Raw genomic sequence first — 22,027 nt, 5'->3', positions numbered from 1 at the left:
ACTGGAAGTCACTTCTGCTGAATGACTCTAGATCCTTGTGAATACCTGATCCTGCATGTGTGTTGGTGCACTTATAGCTGTCAGCCTCCTGTTCTGAAGTGCCAGGTCATCATCTTCAAAAAGGACAAAGCAGATGTTACCCAAGTGGTGAAGGCATACAGTGTGGGGTGGGTGACAGCAGCAGATTGGCAAAGTTGACTGACACTGGCCACCACCATGAATAAACAGCATTGCTGATCTTGAGATCTCTTTGATCTGTATGAAAAGAATAATCTTGGAGGTGGAATCACGCTGTAGTACAGTACTATGACTCCTCCTTAGAGAAGTTGAAAAGTGCATCTTAGCTGTTCAAACTGCAGCTTCCTGCTCTGTAGTTGATAGTCAGCTACTCATGCCAAATCTTTTGAGCTGACAGTTTAAAAAAAACCTGAATTTTTTCAGGCATCAGGGATCATTACATACAATGGAGTCTCATTTTGCCTTCAAGTTTCAGGTCTGTTCTGTCAGTCAGGCTGGATTGCAGGCCGTGCGCATTGTGGGTTGTACCACCTGATGTAACATGATATAACCATTCTGGCAGCAGCAAGGTTAATGCCTGGTTGTACTTAGGAAATGAATGAAATGTTAACAAGGTATATCACGAGTCACCTAGTAAATTGCAACTTCTGCTCAGGGTGTGAGTTAACATTTGGTAGTGAGTAATTCACACTCTAGATATGGGATTTAACTGCTCCTTTGACTGGAATTGTCTTACATCTCTTTCATCTTGCCAGTGCTTCATTCTTTTCCTCTATCAGCTTCTTTGTAAAAGCAGTTCTATATAGGCTAAAAAATGCAGTGTATTTCTGATTTCTAAGGGAAAATACAGATTTCCTTGCTGTCTTTCCTTACCAGGAGCCTCCTGTTAATGCTGTGTTCATTTTGTCACTTCACCCAGGTATTTAATTTTTTTTTCTTGTGCCCCACTAGGAGGCTATCATCCAAATAATGAAGATGCGCAAGAAAATTACTAATGCCCAGCTTCAGACTGAACTGGTAGAAATATTGAAAAACATGTTCTTGCCACAAAAGAAAATGATAAAAGAGCAAATTGAATGGCTTATAGAGCACAAATATATCAGAAGAGATGAGTCGGATATCAACACCTTTATATACATGGCATAATTGGAGGACTCTGCGGGATGCTGAGAACATAAGTGGAAGGGTGCTTGGACAGACAGCTGCAACAGTTTATGCTGCAGAAGGACTTGTTTTGACTTTCGTTACATATTAAAATCCCTGCCTTACCTTACAGAGGACTATATTTTGCCAATCTCATTCAGCTAGCATGATGGCATTCCCTTCATGTTGCACACTTTCAACAGCATGCTGTTTTGTGGGAAACTTGCATTCATGAAGAGCCCATTGTGAACTTTTTAAAGTAGATTTGATTTACACCCACCAGGAAGAATACAGGTTTGGGTTTTTAGATGACCAGTACTTGCACAAGGAAAAAATATTCAAATATTCATGCACTGAGGAACTGCTATTAGTTTTGTTTTGGGTTTGTTTTTTGTTTTGTTTGGTTTTGGTTTTTGGGTTGTTGGTTTGTTTTTTTTTTTTAATGCAATTAGGACTAGAAGTAGCACTTTCACTTTTGTGTTTTGGATCAACAGAGTAATGTACTGTCCATCTCTGATCCTTTTCATGTAATAACATTTGAGAGACACAAACACATGCGTCACAACTGATCCGTATTTGTTACAGTTAAAACCTGTTTGCTAGAGCAGTGCTTCAATCTAGTAACTGGATTTTAATAATTAACATATTAAGTGACACAAAAGTAATTCCAAGTCATTGGTGATATTTTTCCCTAAACAAGAGATCATTGTTTTTAAATTGTTTCCTGTAAACAAGTGGATATGTTGTTACCTTAATTTGGACGGGTGATTTGCTACAATCCTTTTTGACAAGGTAAAAGTTTCTTGAATGATACTTGACTCTAAAAGCAGTTTTCTTGGGTGGGTCTGCTATAGGAACAGAAATATTAAGTGTATTTCCTTGTACATTTAATATTTATATTCCAAATATTTCAGTATGACTACATATATCAGGATGCATTAAAGAGTAATGTATGCACAACTCCCACAGAAAGAGAATAACACTTGAAGATCCCTGTACTATTTCCTCAGTGGTAACTTTTATATACTTGCAAGGTTAATCCAATTGGACTAGTCAACATCTTTATATGAAAAACAAACCCTCTGCTTTCCATTTGGTAACTGGTAGGGTAGGAAGTACTCTTCTAATGAAAATGATAAAACGCTAAGGAAAAATACCTTGTTCAGTGTATGTAGAGAGAGTGCCAAACACACACCAGGAATCTCAACTTCTTAATGTTACCTCTTCCATTCTCAATCATCTGAGATAGTCATTTGGCACTGCCCTACTCTCTGCTGTTCTGAAATGTCCCAGCACGTACTGGAGCGATTCCATGAGTCATAGGAGCAGAGTGCCTGTCTTAGGACAAAGGTAAGTTGCGCTTTATTCAGTTCTGTATGAATATTTCTTCTATAAATTACAAGTGTGTGAAGTTATTTTTCAATTAACCAGTTGAACTATGACATCTAAAGGCCTCATCTTTGATGATGAAGTGGGGAAGAGGACAAAATTAACTTTAGTCAAAAAAGAAAGCCTTCCAGTAAGTAAGAGGAGGAGTTTTACTTTCACATGGTTACAGTAAAATATGCAGGAGGAGTAGTTTAAAAGCAAACTCTCCAAGAATGGCTGTTTGCACCCTTAAGCAGGCTGTGTGCTCTGTTACTAATGTAAATGCCAGTGTGACTGCCTGAGAACAGTGTATTTGGACATCTGTTTGAGTAAGAAGTTTTTGGTAGTGAGGGTTTCATGACCAAGAGATGGAGAAATCAAGGCCTGGCCAATTACAATTGATTGAAATCCTATAGCTTGTGTTCCATGCCTCTGTTGACACTCAAAAGTAGATGCTGTTTAAAAATATTGCATCTTTTATGTTGGCCCTGTGGTGTTGCAATTCAGAATCAAAAGGAAGTGGTGCTCTGTGTAGTTAACCAATGAAACTATTTGAACATTAGAAAACAAAATTCTAATAAAACACTTTGTGCTGCAAGACTTTCAGTCTTTGTAACTTTAAAGTAATAAATGTTTACTTGGGATAACGGGGAGAACATGACAGTCTGAGCACACTCTTCAACATGAAAAATTCCAACCCTAACCAGAGAAGCAAGGTGTGAAATGGTCACATGGAAAGAGCTGCCAAGGGGATAATGCTAATTTTGAAGCCATTGGTTAAATTTGAGAGAGAAGTTTAAGACAGATACAACTCTTTAGGAATCTGGAATGTATGTAGAAAGGAAAAGCTTGCTAAAAGCTAAGGAGCTACACATTCCCTCAACTAATAAATACAATACAACCTGATTGTTACCTATACAATTCTGAAAACCTGGGATGGAAATACAGTTGGTAATGTGCCTATGACGTGGTCATTTTTCTTGAAATATATACCAGAAATGGATGTCGGGTTTTTTATGAAATCTAAGACAGACACCAGCAAATTTGTTAAAGATGCAGAATCACGTTTAGCATCCTTCATCAGGTCACTTCACCAATATGCACTTAAAACTAGTATTACCTGGGGCACAGGGAGATACCTGGGGTAAGCTGTTCTTTTGGGGAGGGTAGAGTTCAGATCTAAATGAAAACTATTCTTCACTTGCAATATGGCAACAACGCACTTTTAAGGCTGCAATTTTTAGCTATGAATATATATGTCCAAAGACCTAGCTTAAGGAGGTGCTGCATCTGAAAAACATGTTGCCACACACACTGCCACGGTGAATAGCTAAGGAATGAAATCTGGTATAGAAGGGGCGGGGGGAAATTGCTCTTAATGGGTTTAATTAAGAAATACTGTTAAATCTTTCTCTGTCCCAACAACCTGATGATAATCTCAGTTTCAATTCTGAAGTCTTCCATTTTCCTCTTTCCACAGTTGGTGTCCCTAGCTTCTCCTTTTACTCATTTATTTTTCGTTATGACTGTAATGCAGTTACATTTCCAAATGACAGTGTGACTCTCATTTTCATCTTTTAAAAATTAATATAAATGTTCTGAATGTTCACATCTTGCATTTATCTGCATTGGGATGCCATTGTCCTGTAAAGTGCAAATTTTAAAAATACAATTGGCAAAAAGATTTGATAGTTTTACAGAAAGATTTGCTATCTCAAACTGTTTTCTATTTTCATCTAAATGACTGGGATGCTATCTTTGTAATTCTTTAAGGTCATATTTGTGAAATAAACAATACATGAAAGCTTTCCTGTCAATATACACTATATGTAGTCTGGAGTGTTGAGCAAACTCGGGTTCCTGAGTTGTAATAACTATCTCCGTATGGTATTTACAATTTTGAATGTGTGCCACTACCAAGATAATAATGCTGTACAATTTTGAATGGTGGTAGTTTCTGTATGGCAGTCCAGCTGAACTATTTTGATGTACTGCTTAATTTTTGAATTTTATTTTTTAAGTTGTATAATTTATTTTCTTGCAAAATAAAAATGTAATTTAAAAGACTACTCATTTAGCAAGGTATTTTGGTGTCTCACCCTACAAAATTTTTAAGTTGAATTCAGGTGCTGCTCCAAAAATTGCCACTGTATGTATGAAATTTGCCTGACTTCAAGTCCCAGCAGATGTTATGATCAGAGTAATTAAAAAACAAAAGTGGAGACTTAAAATTCTTTTCTTGGTAAAAATTTTTACGAATGTAAGATTATATGTAGAGCTATTTAGTCTTCTGAATTCTATTAAAAGATGAGCTGTAGTCTTTCAGTCAGTGTATCAAAGCCTACCATGCCAAAAGTGGCTGGGAGTTGCCTAACTTAGTTTATGGCATTTTTAAAAAGGTTATGTTTCTGCAACTCACAGGGATGAACTTGGATTGCTGAATATTTTGGCTGATTTGTCTCTGAAGTGATTTACAAGGTGCATCACTGAAAGTTACTGGTGTTGCTGCGAGGACCTTCAGGGAGCTGATCCTGCAGTAAATCGTGATGTGGGAACAGTCACTTGCCTGAAGGAGTGCTTTTAATGTCATGGCTTTTCTTCTCTGATTGTTCTTGCCTTTTAATGTGAATCTCTTTTTACATTTCAACTCTCTCCTGTAAGTGCAGCAGCTAACCATCGTGTTTTGTGCTCTCTGGTACATGCAGAGTTTAGAACTATTTGTATGGAATAAACAGCTATTTTTGAGTGAGGGCTCAGTACTGTGCATGGCAATTGGCCAACTGTCAGTTCATGTAGGAAGAGTTTTGATGGCAGGTTGCTATTATTATATTATAGTATAATTATATATATATTATATAATACATATAATATATTATTATATTCAGTTGGATACCATGCTTCAGTTCCTGCACAGCCTTTAAACACCTGCTAGAAAGAACAGCTGGAGTCATGAATGGCAGCTGCTGCTTCCCTCTGTGGATCCAGGGCATGGCCAAAGCAAATACCAGCTGCTGAGCTAAGCAAGAGCAGCACAGTGTGACTTTTTAATAGTCTGTGACTGGACATCAAAAGTAACCTGGAAATTAGTACATCATAGTCAATCTTGGTGAGAAGAGATGATGAAAAAATTAAAGAATGTTAGCAGGTTATATCCCTGAAAAAGAGCTTTATACCACAGGAGTAAAGGCAAGTTAAATGAGAATTTTCTGGGTTTTGTTCTACCTGTTTTCAGTATTACTTATTTCTGAAAAATATCTTCATCCAACCTGTGTGTTTTTGCTATATGGTACATATATATTTTCAGAGTAAAACCTTCAGTTTTTCCTGAGACAGTATTTATCAGTTCCTATGTTATGTATGATTTGAACTTGAAAACTGTCTCTAAATCAAAAGTCTAGACTAGACCACCTTAGAACATCAGCTACTGAGAGTCAAGGAAGCAAAGGAGTACAAATGCTTCCCTCGCCAGTGCCTGTCCCAGTCAGCCTCTTACTGCATGTCTGGAGAATCTGTGGATATATATGGAAAGCAAGAAGTATTTTACTTTTGAGAGCAAAGACAAAGTGAAATCCTCTCTCACAGGGAAATGAGATGTAGAACAGAATCAGTTGAAGTAGTTTTGTCAAATGTTAGTTCTACAATGTGAAGATCAAATATTTTTAAAAAGTCAAGGTAGCAAATGGATGTTAACAGGTTGTTGAAATACTCTTGCTTTCTAGTGCTATATCCAAAGCCTAGTTCTTGGCATTTTAAGTGGAAGGAAGTAAATGCTTGTTTATGTGACTGGCAGACCTCAGCTCTGGGGAATGCTTCATTCAGTTGCAGGTTACTGTAGCAGTATACTAACTCCTTCGGGGGCTAAAAAAGTGGTTGAAGAGACTGATCAGAAACAAATACAGAATTGCTTGTCCTAGACTGTGTGCTCCAGCAAAATTCAGAGAAAGTAATTTTGTGTTCTGAACCTGTTCCTTTGAGATACAAAGCTGGCGACCAGGAAAGATCCAGGCTTTTCCTGGCCTAGCTCTGTGCATGTTGGAGAGACAGGGTGAAGAGGGGCACTGTCAGGCTGGCAAACAGCTGTAGGGATTTAGTGCTGGCCTTCCAGCACAAATGCAGGTTCAGAGACGAGAGAGCGTGCGGGGAGAAAGCACAGTGCAGCAGGCACCGTGGGACCGGGATGGGCAGCCTGAGCTCAGCTGCATCAGTCGCTCCGTGCAGGCAGCTGCCGGGACCCTTCTCGGCCACGCTTGAGTTCTGAGCTAACCAAGTCCGGGGTTTATGCCATGGCCAGGCAGGAAGGGGTTTAGCGGGAGTTAAGTTGCTGACTCCTCTGAAAGCAGCACTCGGCTGCAGCACAAGGGCACGCCAGGCACAAAGCGTGCCGGGCTCAGCCATACTCGGCGCTTTCATCCCCACGGCCTTGTCGTGCGCAGGATGTTTCCGACACGGGATTAAATGTCCGCGGCTCAGGTCAGTTTAACCTGCAGGCAGGGCGGGCGAGGGCCGGGCCGAGGAGGGGCGGTGGCGGACAGGACACACCCCCGGGGGCTGGTTCTTCCCCGCAAGGATTTTCCAGCTGTCTCCACGCTAACCAGCTACCAGTGATTTTCCTTCTCGGCGCGGCATCCCAGGCTGTCCACCCCCCGCCTGGCCCCCAGGCGAGAGGAACGCGCCTGGCGCTGCGGAACCGCAGAATCCATTCGGTCAGAAAAGCCCTCCGGGATCACCGAGTCCAACCCGTGACCCAGCCCCACCGTGTCACCCAGACCGTGGCACTGAGTGCCACGCCCACTCTTTCCTTAAGCGCCTCCAGGGACGGTGACCGAGCCGCCTCCCTGGGCAGCCCGTGGCGATGTCCGATCCCCCTTTCCCTGCAGGAATTCCGCCTGCTCTCCAGCCCAGCGGATCTCCCGGCTGGGCCGGTCCCGCGCACGCGGCACCAGCGGCCCTCGGGCACCGCACGCGCCGGCCCCTCTGACGCCGCCACCCGCCTTCCGCGCCAGCCAATGGCAGGGGCGGGTGTGGCACCTCCCCTCGCAGCGGGGCCAATGGCAGCGGGCAGGGGGCGGGGCGCCGCCGGCTATAGGCGGGGGCGGCGGCGGCGGTGAAGGTGACGGGGGCGCCGGCGGGAACATGGCGGCGGCAGCGGGGGCGATGCTGTGCGGGCGGCGGCCGGCAGCGGGGCTGCTGCGGGTGAGGCGACCCCGGGCCCGGCTTTACCTTCTCCCTGTCTACGCAGCCCCAGGCCCGCCGCCGGGCCCGGAAAGGCTCGGCCAAGGTCACACTGCCCTGCGGCGGGGCGGCTGCGCCCCCTCCCCTCACCCGTGCGGGAACCCCCGGACCGGGAGGCGGCCGAGCGGTGGGAGCGGGCCCCGGGCCGGGAGGGGGTGAAGGGCGGCCTCTCCCGCCCCCGCAGCGCCGGGCCCCGCACTGAGCCCGGCGGGACCTTTATCCGCGATCCTGAGCGCGGCTTTTTCCACTGTCAGCGGGTGCCGAGCCCTGCCCGGTACCGCTGCAGCCATGGCGGTGTCCCGGCCGGGCCGGGCCTGCACTCGGCTGCGATTCCTCTAATTAAGCAGTGTGCAGATGTAAATTTCCACCTGCGGGTGTTGTTTCTCAGCTGGGCAATGGGATGCTGCTGCCCCCAAAGCCGGTGTGGCTGGCAGCGCTGCTGGCGCTGTGGGGCAGGTGCTGGCACCGGCACGGCGGTGGGAGCTGTGCTGGGAGACAGGAGGCGAGTGGATCGCATCCGAATTGCCATATGCCAGGCTGGAGGTGGCATTTCACCAGCTGTGGAAGTGGGTCCTTCCTTCCTTCCTTCCTTCGCGACAGAGCATGAATACTCCTAGTAGTTGCCAGCTGCACTTGGTAAACAATTGTCTGGTTAGTCCAGTTCAAATTTCAGGCCTTGTGCAGTAAGGGTATTTATGGTCGTATAGGTATTTATCATACTAGGCTTTGTTTTTTTGGCTCTAGCCCATGGAAGCGCTGCTGTTAAAGCCCTCTAAGGGACATAATTTTTTTTCAGGGAGAAGTTTTAAATTAAACTTCCAGCTGGCTATTATAACTTGAGCTGGGGAGAAAACGAGACAAAAATCCCCGAACAAAACAAAAATCAAACAACTAATTCAGAACAGTAAAAAACCCCATCTTTTTGTTAATTGAAGGCTGGTAAGTGAAGAGGAGAAACAGGCTAAATTTTCGTGTTGAGACACAACCAGAAGGCATTGTGTAATTTATAAAAAATTGGTGTTCTTGTGGTGTCCTTAAGCAGTTGTTTTTAATTAGTATTTATTTAGCTGTAATTCAGCTAAATTTTCTTAAGGTGTCCTTAAGCAGTTGTTTTTAATTAGTATTTATTTAGCTGTAATTCAGTAATTACAGATAGAAGGCCAGAAGCTTCTGGTGTGCTGAAATGTTGTCTCAGGAAATGGCTAAAGAAAGTGGTTTAAGCCACTAATGGAAAGATCATTCTGTCAATATGAAATAATGCCTACAGATATAATTTTGTATCTTTGCACTGCTTAATTAGATGAAGCTACTGGCTGGTGAATTAGACTGCTCTTTTTTCTTGCTTTTGTTTTATTATCCTATCTTGGTGTGATGTTCTGAATAGGATATCTTCATTTTTGTTTATAAAACACCAAGGGAGTGGGAGTTGTAGATGCAAACTGCCACTGTTTAGAAGCAGTGGAGTTAGTGGTAGGAATGAATGAACAAAGTCCAGGGAAGCAGACAGAGGGATTAGTAAACTTTTTCAAGATAACAGCACTCACCCCTGGCTTAGATATATGCTATAGGTGTACATAACAGACTTGGACAAAATGAATTTGGCGTTGTTTTTGAAGGAGTATTTGTTTATTTTTCAGAAAACATTTTATCACAGATGTTATGGTGAGACTGTACTAGACTACACTTCCTTGCAAAGGCATGTTATGATTTTTTTCATATTTTTCCAGTGTTTCTTAGATACTAATTTTTGAAATAATGACTTCTATGAAAATGGGTACATTGCAGAATGAAACAGTATGGCACTGGCTTTCTTGATGTGAGATTCTGAGGCCTTTCTTGTTTTCAGGCTCTGAAGTACACAAGCCGTGGCTATGCATCACAGCGAACTTTAAATGTAAGTATAAAGCACTCTCTGACTAATCAACTGCTGGTTTAGATCTGTTTGTTAATCACTGACATTTTTAAGAAAATCATCACAAAAAAACTGGGTTAAAGACAGTGTCACTTGTGCCCAAGCCACATTTTACTGCAAAATCAGAAATAAGTCAGATTGCAGTTTATTTTGGTTGGCTAAGTGTGGGACGAAATTAGAAGTGTGTCAGCTGACGTAAGCTTCGTGTAACTGTCAACCCAGGATGGGAAAATACAGCTGATTTCAACTGATCCCTTTGGAATTATTTGTGTTTTCCTGCAACTTGCTATTACAACATGAAAGGTGAGGACAAGTTTGTTACTGTCACTGATGATGAAGGGGTTACAGTAATAGACAGCCCTTCATAGTTTTAAACAAGTATTGTTTGTCTTTATTTTTTTCCTAGTGTTTTCTTTCTTTTTCTGTCTGTCTGAATGGAAAAACCCTCATGACCAGGCCCTGTAAAGCTTTGTGGTTAACTTTCACTGAAACCAATACAGCTGGAAGTAATCATTGCTGCTTCTTGACAGCTCTCAGGGGCAGCCAGAGGTCTGGCATGTGCATCTTTTTGGTGCCAGGTTCTCATGCTGCTCTCACAGGGTTATCAGGTGCACTTGTGGATGTAGCACTAAAGCTAAGAGGCAAAATAAGAGTAAATTGTCTTTACTACTAGCATAGGGCTGGATGTCATAGGGCTGGATGTCATAAACTGCTGCTTGCACGTTCTGCTGGCACCTGGGCTTTTGAATATATCCAGGGGTGGAGACCTCACAACCACTCTGGGTAACCTGTGTCAATTGGTGCACCACTGAAAAGAGTTTGGCTCTACCTTCTTTGCACCCTTCCTTGCAGTATTAATATACTCACCTCCATGGTGAGGTGCTGCTGTTGGAGTTCTCTGTGGCACTTCAGCCCTCTGGTGCATCAGCCACTCCTCCTTTGGTGTCACCAGCAAACCTGCTGAGGGTGCACTGCACCATCATCCAGTTCCCTAATGAAGATGTGACACAGGACTGGACCAGTACTGACCCCTGCTAACTGGCCTCCAGCCAGACTTTGTGCCTCTGTCACCACCCCAGCCTGGCCATTCCGCCCTTTTCTCTCCCCCTCACCATCTGCTTGTCTAGCCCATAGTTCATTAACTTCTCTATGAGGATTGTATGGGAGACAGAGGTGAAAGCCTCACTGTAGTCCAGGTGGGCCATGTCTGCTCTCCCCTCCTCTACCAGAGCAGTCACTTCACTGTAGAAGGCTGGCAGTTTGTCTGAGCATGGCTGCCCCTTGGTGAATCCCTGCTGATGACTCCTGATGATTTTCTTGTTCGTGTAAATGTTTTTATAGGATTAGTTGTTTCATCCCTTTCCAGGGGTTAAGATGGCTCTCACTGACCTGTAGTTCCCTGGGTCCTCTTTCTTACCCTTATTGAGGTTTGGAGTAATGCTTGGCTTTCCTCCAGTCCTTGGGCACCACACATAATTGCTGTGACTATCTCAACATTATTGAAAGTGACCTTAAAAAGTCACCTGCCAGCTCCCACAGAACTCATGGGGGCATCTGTTCAGGACCCATGGATTTATGTATGTCCAGTTTGCCCTGACTTGTTCCTCTTTCACCAAGGGTGCATCTTCCTTGCTCCACCCTTCCCCCAGTCTCTGGAGCCTGAGATTCCTGAAGGCTGCTCTTAGCACTGAAGACTGAGGCAAATCAGGCATTCAGTATTTCAGCCTTGTCCTTTGTCACCAAGGAGGCCTCTATTTTCCTTGCTTCTTAGGTGCTCATGGAAGCCCTTCCTTTACTTTTGACGTTCCTTTCCAGATTTAATTCTTGGCTTTATGACCTCTTCCCTGCATGCTCAGACTGTGTGCCAGATTCTCAGTCCCTGTTTCCATCTTTTGTATGATTCATTTTTGTGTGAGTTTTGGTATCCATCCTGGCATTTTTACCCAACTTATTGCTCGTTGGAATGTATTGCTCTGGAGCTTGGAGGGGTCCTCTTTGAACTTCAGCCAGCTTTCTTTGTTCCCCCTTTGCTCCAGAATGTTCAGGATTCTTGCAAACATCCTCAATGCCAAGGCTGACCTCCATGCACTCCACCTGTTGTGTCCCATAACGTGCAAGGCCTCTCCTGTGCCCCCTTGCCTTGTCTTCTTGACCTGTCCTTCCTGGAGAGCCCTTATCCCTCATGGCAGCACTCCAGCCATGTGAGCCATCTCACACAGCTCCATGATCCCAAGGCTGTAGTGCTGCAGCTGCACACCAATCTCCTCATGTTTGCTCTCCGTGCTGCGCGCACTAATGCAGATTTTAGAGCTCTGAAACACTTGCAGGGTGAAAGAGAAGCTGTGGCATCAGTGTAATAATAAAAAGTGGATAAATTTTAAAAATACTGCTATAAGTGTGCAATTGTGAGAGAGATTGTGACTTTTACTCTGTCCTTCTGCACTTAGGAGGTGGTGATAGCAAGTGCTGTAAGGACACCTATTGGATCTTTCCAAGGGTCTCTTTCCTCACTGCCAGCCAATAAACTTGGTTCCATTGCAATTAAGGGAGCAATTGCCAGAGCAGGTATGCATACGCATTTTTTTTCCTGTGACAAAGAAAACCTTAAGTGGCTTGGTAATGTAAAAAACCTGCAGTGTCCTGGATTTTTTGCTCCTGTGGCATTTTTAAGTCTATCCACAAAAGCCATTTAAGTAAAGGTGACTGTCAGACTTGTATTCAATCTGAATTAAGGGCTGCTCCTAGGAGCAGAATGTAGCCTGGGGGTATCTGTGCTATTCCATATGTGATTGAACATGGTATTTGGTTTGTTGGGGTGGGTTTTTATGACATGTGTAAGCTGATGCAAAGGCTGCTTGCTGCTGAGACCAGTGGCCTTTCCTTTCCCTGCCTGGTTTTTATGTGGGTATGTGTACCTGAAGGACAGCCTTGTCAGCCTTTTGATGGATTCAGTCTAGCAAAAAAGTTTTTTTTAGGGAAGAGGAGGGTTTATACTACAAGAACTTGGACACCAGGGCTGTTGCAAGAGATGCAGCAGGAGAGCAGACCTCTGTGGTGGCAGCTTGCTGTGGCCTTGGCTTGCCCTTGCTAAACAAACAAAATTGTCTTTAGACATAATTCTAGCACAAAAAAAGTTTGGGGCATTTAACTAGCCACAAAAATTGAGCTTCTCAGGTGATTAGTAAGACTTGGAAATGTTGACTTCAATGAAATAACTGCAGCTTGTCCTGCAGAGTGACCGAGGAATTATCTTCTGGGGGGATCACCAGTTCACCATGCTCCATGAATATGAGGGTAGAAATCTGGAATACACCCACTGAGGCCTGGGTTCTGTTAGCATATGGGTTGGATGTGGCAAGTTTTATTAGTCTTTGATAGAAAACTTCAATGAGAACTTTTGTCAAAAGGATCCTGAATCAAAACAATTTTGTTTTGTAGGAATCCCTGCAGAAGAAGTGAAAGAGGCTTATATGGGCAATGTCCTGCAGGCTGGACAAGGACAAGCTCCAGCCAGACAAGCAGTTTTGGGTGCAGGTAATCCTTCTCTTTGCACTGGGGTTGAAGGTTTTCTGTCTTTATGTAGCTGGGATGGGATCTACTGGGCTGTGAGTTAAAGCAGAGTGGTGGTGCCCTTTGTCAGGACAGTCCATGGGTGCTTTTTGCCCTGTGATGGGTGAAGGGTGCACATTGCACTCATGCAATGGGATGTTATTGCCTAAAGTGTTTGCAGTACTGGAGACCAGGCTGGTAATTCCACAGTACTTTACATTAGTGATGGATGCTCTGAATCTTTCACAAAACAGTGTGTTTTCTCTTCAGTGTATCATTATTCTTAATTCTTACTGGATGAAGAGTCAGTGAGATTCTTTCAGCTCATGACTATGTACAACTCATCTTCCTATGGAGTCTGGAGCTGACACTGGAGGGATTCACTCTATGTTAGCTATAACATGAAAGTTATTGGGGTGCAGAAATTATTTTCTTCTCCCTTCTTCTGTAGGGGTGGGATTCCATACCTTAGCTTGTTTCTAGGTAAGACTGTAGGTCAGGGAGGAACTATGTACTTTCTTGGATCTATTGTACATTTTTGAAGGAAAAGGAACTACTTCCATGTTAGGCAAAGTGATAAATATGGCTCTCTTCATTCACAGAAATATATGGTGTCTTGAATTGTAGGGGACCTTAAAGATCTCATTCCAGCCCCCCTGCTGTGGGCAAGGACTCCTTCCATTAGACCAGGGTGCTCAGAGCCCTGCCCAGCCTGGCCTGGGGTCTGTCTTGTTGCCAATTGCTAAATTCTGCTGCTTATTTATGCTTTTTCAGCCTTGGGTGCTGCTTTAGAGGCAGAGATCAGGGTTTTGGGAACAGGAGCAGTTCTGGAGTCCCTTTCTTCATCTTCCATTTCCTTGCCTTTCCCCTTATCACAAGTCAGTTTTGGAAGGGGAGAAACAACAGGGGTTTCCAAGAACTATGAATAAGTGTAGATAAATTGCCTTGACAGGCTAAACAGTGCAAGCTGGACATCCTGGGCTTAGATAAAAACTGGTGCCATATGAAATATTGCTGAACACCAATAAAATACTGAAGTCTGCCCTCCAAATAACAGCTGTACAAACTTCTCTGACTCAGGTCTGCCGATCGCCACTCCTACCACAACTGTCAATAAAGTCTGTGCTTCAGGCATGAAATCAATCATGATGGCAGCACAAAGCCTGATGTGTGGGAGTCAGGTATGTGGATTTTGTGCTGTTCTATGGAAAAAACCACACAGTTAATGTTGTATATCCTGTCCTGCCAATAGCTGTGCTCTTTGATTAGGGATTGTGTTTTGGCTTGGGATAATAAAGCTAATTAGCAAGGGCTTGTTTTGTTTATGCAACCCTAATTTTATAGTTGTTTAAGTATGTTTGCATTCAAAACAGAAAAGAAAGTAAATACTATAGTTGGAAAATTCAGATGTGTTTTTAGAGCTGAAGAAACAAGGTGGATTGTTTGGGGTATTTATCTCATCTCTCTACCCCCACCCCATCTACCAGTCCAGCCCCCCAAAATATAATTAAGGGAATTTTCAAGCTTTCAATTTTGAAAAGATGAAGAAATTTTTATGTACTTAGTTTTTGGTGAGCTGACTTTCAGACAGTGTTAACACTTAAATGAATTAAATACACATATTCAAGCAATGTTGTTTCCAAGTACACTAAAGATTTGTCTGGCTTGCTTATTGTTTTAGAAGAAGCAGAATTTATTGTTGGTGAATAAGCTTTTTCATGACAGAGCTTGATGAAGGAGAATTGCCCATCTCTGTCAACTTTCTTACAAGATTTTCTGTACAATGGGAAAAAAGTTCTGTCACTTGATGGGGGGATAGGAGAATACATCATTTTCAGTAAGCCATTAAATGCTGTGCAGCAAAGAATGTGGGAGAAGTGTGAATGTGAAGAAAGACATTTCAGTTTTGTTTTTAATTCCACTCCCAAAGCATTTTGGCAGCATCTTTGGTTCAATTCAGTTATATATATTTTTGGCTTTAAAAGTAAGTGGCTCATAAGCGAAGAATACTTTTCTGTGTGTGTTTAAAACAAAAGTGTTTAAATTTTGATGTGCCTTCTGTGGAAATCACAGTGTAACTGGAGTTAAGCAAGTGCTTTATTGCTTTGGCCTTGCCCTGCAGAAAACAGCACTTTGTCAGGGGCCTGCTGAAATTGTTGGAAATCTTGTCACCAGACTTTGAACCAGGCCCAGCATGTCTTTGTAAACAGCTACATTTGGATGTAGTCATTTATATCCAATGACTTCATGAGAGTGCTTGTGCCTTTGGTTGGTTTGACAGATGTAGGCCATGAGCTCTGAATGGAAGTGGAATTTTCAGCTGAATTAATCATACAAGCTGTGCTGCCAGTCTCAGCAGAATCAGAGACTCAGCCAGTTATTAGTCTCTAGAGCAATTAATTATGGGGGGGTTGGTATTGGTTTGTTTTTCCTGGCTGTGGGCTGTGAGGTATCTGTGGTATGACAGTGATGGTTCCCAGTGGCTTGAGTCAGCGTTCTCCATTATAGAAACAATTGTGTTGGCTCTCTCTCCAGGTCTTTCACTTCATGGAATTTAAATGCCAGCGATTCTTGTTCCTCTCGTCTGCTGCTGCTTCCATATCCTCCACTGCCTTTCCAATATATCTGTCTTTTCAATAGGTTTGTCTCCAGCCTTCTTTTTTTTTCCGTTATTACTTCATGTCATGTTTCTGCCAGGCTGGATTACCTATCTTCAGTTGTTCCTGTTTGCTTTTTAAATGCATAAAGGGTGTTCTTTTTATCTCCTCCTCTGAGACTTCTGAGAAGTATAAAGTGCCCATGCTTAAGCTTTTACTAATACTGTTCCTGCAAGAAGTCATGAATAACACACTCCATGATTACTAATTTTATCTTGTTTCCTTTGGGCAGGATGTCATGGTTGCTGGTGGAATGGAGAGCATGTCCAATGTTCCCTACACAATGAGCAGAGGGGCAACACCTTATGGAGGACTAAAGCTGGAAGACCTGATAGTAAAAGATGGGCTGACAGATGCTTACAACCATATCCATATGGTAAATATTCCTGCACAGTGCTCATGTATCAACCATAGATAGACCTGATGCAGATCTGAAAAGCTTGCTGATAGTTGTTATAAAACTGCTTCCTCTAGCAAGCCTGGAAATGAGGAGGAAAAAAGTCTTCCATTTCCAGGTTTCCTGCAGTGCCAGCCCAGAATAGCAGAGTTTGTAATTACCTGTCTCTGCAGTCTGAATAGCCTAAAGCAAGGATTAAGAGAAAAATGAATTCTGCTGCTGATGGGTTGCTGTTGCTCCATCTGAGGGAGGGAGCCATCAGGTTGCTTGGTGTCTGGGAGGATATCTGCTCTGAAGGATCCAGCAGCTCATGTTTTTCCCTCCCCCAGAGTACATATCTCATATCTCCTGTGGGAAGGTTTGAGTCAGCTGGTGTGCTTACTCATCAGCAGGGTAACTTAAATTGGACAAACAAGGGCAAACTTTGGATGGGTTTGGAAAACAACTGATGCCAAGGCAGTCAAGAACAATCACCAGGGAAGAAAAGTTTAAAAAGGGAATGGCTGCTTTCAGCTTATGAGTATTTCTGACCTTTACCCAGTGGTAATTCACAGCTGTAGGGCATTATTGATTGATCAGTTGGGATACAGGAAAACGTGTCATGAAGAATATTTACTTTGATCCATAGATTTGGTACAGACCTCACTTGTGTATGATTTATTCTTTTTGTACTCTAGTGCTTAGGCTATGTGGGAATGTTGAAACTCATTCCCACATTTCAGCTAAAATGGGTTTTGAATGTGAGGATTTTATAGGAATCTATAGGGTGGCTTTGATAGTTCCCTCATGTGAGGAAAAATTTTAGCAGTTGATTATAATACACCAAGATTTAATAGACTGGGACAGTATGTTGGAACCTTTTGTCTGTCTTATAGCAGATGTAGGTTGTTTGGAAAGCCTTGACAGTCTGTGTGAGAACATACAAGCAAGTCCGTAGGATGGCTTTGGGAATTAGTCTTGTCTGTGTTTTGGCAATAGCCTAAGTTGCTGGTGCTTGAGGTTTGAAAACTTAAATTTCATTCATTACATAGACATTACATAGAAGTGAACTTGCTTATTTGAATAACTGGAGGGACACAATACTAAAGGGTTTTGTGTTGATTCATTGAGTTTTCCAATGGAATGAGAGGCGGAACAAAACCTTTCAAGGGCAAATCCTTCCAGTTGACCAAATGATTTTTTTTAAAAAAATTGTCACTGGGTATTTAGACAGTGATGGTAATGAATTGTGAGTATATAATTACAATCATGATTTGCCTATATAAAAAATTATTTGGTTGTTTTGTTCTACTTATTTCAGCACAGTTATTAGGAAAAAGGGATACATATTTTTATTTCTGCAGTTTTTAGAGAGTCTGAAGGCCCTGTGTCTTGTCCTGTTTTTGTAGTCCTTAGAATAGGCAGGGTAAAAATAATGGAGTGAAAACACTAGGAAAATGATGTGAACATGTGGTTCTGTGGCTGAACAATGATCTTCAGTCTCTGAAGATGTCAGCCCTAAGCACTTTAAACTTGCTTTTGCATGCAGTTTAACTGAAAAAAAAAAAAAGCTTTATAAGGAAAGTTCGTTTATGGCTTTGTTAATCTGGATCCAGAACACATTTGCTAAATCTGACAATTGTATTTCAAAACCAGAAGTTGCTATTTGTTCATGACTGTAAATCGGAAATGGACACCAAGTATTACTCACATTCAGTTCTGGAAATCTGCTGGTTGGGTTTTTTTCAGTTGTAGTTGAGCTTTGCATCGTCAGGAACACCAAACCTAACAGGCCTGTTTTCCTCCAAGGGCAACTGTGCTGAGAACACTGCCAAGAAGTTCACTATTTCCAGAGAGGAGCAAGACACTTATGCCATAGGCTCTTACACCAAGAGCAAAACAGCCTGGGACTCAGGAGTACTGAAAAATGAAATAGTTCCTGTCACTATTTCAAAAAAAGGTATTGTGGAAAGGTGTGATGAGGTGAATTTTGTTTCTTATAGAAAGCTGTAATGTTGTCTGTGTTCAGTGCAAATTAGATTGTTTAAACATGTGAATCTCAGGAGCATTCGTTTTGATCACCCAAGAATTTTCTGTGAGGCAGACTTTCTGGTCAACAGCAGTCAGTGACCTGTCATCTGGTTTTTGTTTTTCAGTTTTTCTTCAATGTTGCATACCATATCTTTTTCTTTTTTGGTCTAAGTGAAAGTTAGCTATTGAATTTAGTTATGGCTTAAGGACATCTGTTTGTATCTATTTGTTTTAATTTAACATTAAAGATAGGCTCTTTGTCCTTTTTGTTCAGCCACTGGGAAGTATAAATGGATTTTCTGCAAATAAATTTGATTAAGGAATAACTTTTTTTTTTCAGTTCATGTAAGCACATTTCTTAATATGCATTTTTACATACATTTGCACTTTTTTACTGAAATACCTTATTTATATAAGGCAGTAAGTATTTAGTCAACTGTTCTACAGAATACTAAACCAAATCTGAATTTCAGGGAAGCCAGATACAGAAGTGAAAGAAGATGAAGAATACAAACGTGTTGATTTCAGTAAAGTTCCAAAGCTGAAAGCTGTTTTCCAAAAAGAAAATGGTAAATATTGTTAACAGAACTGCTTAATTTTCTGCCAAGTGCAGGGATGCTTTGTCAGGGTGGAGAGTACTGTTCACAAGAGCATGAATGCTCAACAACAGCCCTTTTATTTTTAAATGTCTGCTGAGGTAAAGAAACGTGCTGCACAACAGCATGAACTGGCTTGGATTAAAAGATGGTCCAAGAGCCTTAAACCAGTGAACACCTCTCTTTGGGTCATTCACCAAAGAGGGTGACAGGTGGGTTTCAGTTTCAGTGGGCTTTGGTCTCTGCCAGGTGTAAACTCCTGTTGCTGTGCAGCTGGAGTGGCTTTACAGAGTTGCCATTGCTTCCTGAATCTGTAATTGATAAACTTTCCTGGCTAAAACTGCCTCATTCACAATGAGCTGGAATTCTGTGACAATGCCAGCGGTGCAGCAGCCATGGAAGGCATGATCTAAGCTAGCATGGGATAAGGATACAAGTACCTGTGGCTGCATTTGTTTCCTCAAATAGATATCAAAAACTAACTCATTTTTAGTTAACTCAGTGCAACAGGTTTCACCAAATGATTGAGACTTCATGTTCAATGAACTCGGGGAGAAACAATCCTTCACAGGATATACATGAGCTGTTTTGCATAACACTTTCACCTCTGCCTAAGGAATGTTTTTTCTTCTCTAGGAACAGTTACAGCTGCTAATGCCAGCACTCTGAATGATGGAGCAGCTGCTTTGGTGCTGATGACTACAGATGCAGCCCACAGACTGAAAGTCAAACCTTTGGCACGGATAGTAGGTATGATCTGCCTTACCTCTAGGAAAGTCCTGGAAAATACCCACATAGTGTGCTCTCAGGCTGGGAGTCCTGTTATGGCTGCATCTTCCCAGCAGAGTCCTTGAAACTTCAAGTGTTACACCAGCGGACTTTTGACCATAAACAGAATATTCTATATATAATAATAAAAATCTGAAAATATTATTGTGTGACTTACTTAGGGCACTACGTTTTAGATGCAGCTATTTCATAGACTGTGGTATTCAGAATTTCTCTATCTTGGCAGTGTTTGCTGCTTGCAAAGAAAGAAAATAATGTATGGTATAAACACAAGGTTTCAAAGACTTTTTCTGATTTTTTTCATTTTTCAGCTTTTGCAGATGCTGCTGTTGATCCTATTGACTTTCCAATTGCACCTGCATATGCTGTTCCTAAGGTAAGAATAAAACTGAGTGGGTTTTGGAAAAAAAAGCTTCCCTAGCATTCCACTGTTGGTTCATCCCGTCTCAGTGGGTCTTCTTGAATTAGGATTGAAATTTTAATGATAATGACAGAGAACAGATGTTTTGCAGAGGACCAAGGCTAGACTGCAGATCTTCAGAGTTAACAAATTTCTCACACCTGTTTTGAAGGGAATATTGTTCTGTATTGCTTTTAGCAACTTTTGACATGTTTACACCTTTGAAGTTTTGCAGCTTGTATGGCCAAAAGGCAAAATAAGTATGATTATACACGGGTAGACTTGTTCTAAAAGGGAAGTGTATAGTGTGAGGCAGTACTGTGTCATTTTAAATGGATTTTCTGCAGCAGCAGTCTTAGTGTTGTGTGATGGAAATGCATCCTTGGATGGGCTGCTCTCCATTCTTTCTTTGGTGAAAACTCAAGTTTCTGGTTCAGTCCCTCAGTTTTGCTTTTTCCCATCTGACAAAAAGGTTCCTAAATGTGAATTTGTGAATCAGACTATGGGGAGCCTGAGTCACTGACTTCAAAATAGACCTATTATTTCTTTAATTAGTTTCCTAATTTTTTCATAGTAGTAATTATTTTGTATTATTTCTAGATCCTAAGTGAGACAGGCCTCAAAAAGGAAGACATTGCAATGTGGGAAATTAACGAAGCATTCAGTGTTGTGGTGCTGGCCAATATTAAAATGCTGGACATTGATCCACAAAAAGTAAATATTCATGGAGGAGCTGTCTCTCTTGGACATCCAATAGGGTAAGCAAAATAAGCTCTGGGTTTTCTCTTCACAGAGGCATTGTCTTCTAGGTAATGAGTTTTAAGCAAGTAAGAGTATGTTTGAATTTAATTCTTGATTTGGCTGTGGGAGATCTGTTCCTTCTTTGAAAGAGCGTTGCTGCATGTAGAGGTACTCTGTAATATACAGGCTGACATGAAGGTGATTTCTTTTTCCCAAAGAAACTTTATCTATACATACACAAACAAAAATGCCAAGTTGAAGAACCTTTGTGTTTATTCCTCTCTAGCTCCAGTACTCAATCTGTATTGCACAGGACTGCAGACAAAAGGATTGTTTCAGTTTTTCTGTTGGTGCTATGTTCTGCCAATGTCCCTGTGTAGGTCAGATTAAGAATTTCCTTTAAACTAAGCTATGTTCTTTTGTTTTTCTGATACCTAGAATGTCTGGGGCAAGAATTGTCGTTCACATGGCGCATGCTTTGAAACCAGGACAATATGGTCTTGCAGGAATCTGCAATGGAGGAGGAGGTGCTTCTGCAATACTGATACAGAAGCTGTAGCCCAAGCAGCATGAGAAACACAGCCTTAAAAGCTCTCTGATCAAAACTGAGTGGTAGCTGTTACATCTTATTTATCAATCAGTGGATGAATTCTGTAACTGCTATTCTAAAATTTCCTAAGGCATCAATGATTACTGATCCAGACAACTGGCCCTTTATTGCTTTATCAGTTTAACTTTTTATACAGTACAAGTAAGCAATGTCAAATTTTAATTTTGGCTTGACATCTGACAATAAAGAATGTTAATTCTATGGCTCCCTCTGTCACTGACTTATCATTTCTTAAAGGCCGTTGAAAAGGAATTCTCTTGGTAACCCACAGAGAGCTGCTACTGGAAATGGCTGTTTTCTCCTAAAAGTCATTTGCAGTATGACAGCAGCTTGGTAGTGAAGATACTTTTTTCTTATGAAAGTGATGGATAATTCACATCTTCATTAGAATCAGAGTGCCTGAGCTGAAACATTATGGTGGGTAGTGGATGGCCCAGGCAAGAGTTACCTTCGGTCTCAAACAGCAAATTAATTTGAAGTGTCACCATCACTATTAAGCATTTTATGCTTAAGACAGTTTTGGTGCGTGCCTGCCCTAGTCCCTCTGACAATTACAATTAGAACTTAGTGTTTAATACTGGACTCTTGATCTTCAAAAACAACAA

General features: G+C 41.9%; 2 protein-coding genes across 4 annotated transcripts in view; both read left to right on the top strand.

Annotated features, from left to right (window-relative positions):
* Positions 1 to 4,598, top strand: part of CUL5 (cullin 5) — a 31,792-nt gene extending 27,194 nt beyond the window's left edge. The window contains exon 19 of the mRNA XM_064718117.1: positions 970 to 4,598. Coding sequence (XP_064574187.1) covers positions 970 to 1,164 — 195 coding nt within the window. The 3' untranslated portion in view covers positions 1,165 to 4,598. The remainder of the gene's footprint in view (positions 1 to 969) is intronic.
* A 2,475-nt stretch (positions 4,599 to 7,073) lies between these two features.
* ACAT1 (acetyl-CoA acetyltransferase 1) lies at positions 7,074 to 21,627 on the top strand. Of its 3 annotated transcripts, none has more exons than XM_064718107.1 (13): positions 7,074 to 7,232; positions 9,399 to 9,457; positions 9,608 to 9,655; positions 12,121 to 12,238; positions 13,112 to 13,207; positions 14,303 to 14,403; positions 16,112 to 16,255; positions 18,065 to 18,215; positions 18,760 to 18,855; positions 19,519 to 19,632; positions 19,983 to 20,047; positions 20,672 to 20,829; positions 21,251 to 21,627. In XM_064718107.1, the coding sequence occupies exons 5-13, from the start codon at positions 13,144 to 13,146 to the stop codon at positions 21,369 to 21,371; spliced, it is 1,014 nt and encodes a 337-aa protein (XP_064574177.1). In that variant the 5' UTR covers positions 7,074 to 7,232; positions 9,399 to 9,457; positions 9,608 to 9,655; positions 12,121 to 12,238; positions 13,112 to 13,143; the 3' UTR covers positions 21,372 to 21,627. The 3 variants fall into 3 exon arrangements, with proteins under 3 accessions (XP_064574177.1, XP_064574158.1, XP_064574168.1); XM_064718098.1 differs by lacking the exon at positions 7,074 to 7,232 and adding an exon at positions 8,882 to 9,077; XM_064718088.1 differs by lacking the exons at positions 7,074 to 7,232; positions 9,399 to 9,457 and adding an exon at positions 7,625 to 7,722.
* The last annotated feature ends 400 nt before the right edge of the window (positions 21,628 to 22,027 follow it).

The sequence above is a fragment of the Zonotrichia leucophrys genome, chromosome 1 (assembly GCF_028769735.1).
Source record: "Zonotrichia leucophrys gambelii isolate GWCS_2022_RI chromosome 1, RI_Zleu_2.0, whole genome shotgun sequence".
Lineage (NCBI taxonomy): Eukaryota > Metazoa > Chordata > Aves > Passeriformes > Passerellidae > Zonotrichia > Zonotrichia leucophrys.
This window is presented reverse-complemented; position numbering and strand designations above follow the sequence as displayed.

What these genes read in the sequence shown, in the direction of transcription:
- ACAT1 (XM_064718088.1), top strand. Translation starts at nt 7,663, where the DNA reads ATGGCGGCGGCAGCGGGGGCGATGCTGTGCGGGCGGCGGCCGGCAGCG. An exon ending in GGGAGCAATTGCCAGAGCAG is followed by an intron (nt 12,239 to 13,111) that starts GTATGCATACGC and finishes TTTGTTTTGTAG; the next exon opens with GAATCCCTGCAGAAGAAGTG. An exon ending in ACAAGCAGTTTTGGGTGCAG is followed by an intron (nt 13,208 to 14,302) that starts GTAATCCTTCTC and finishes TCTCTGACTCAG; the next exon opens with GTCTGCCGATCGCCACTCCT.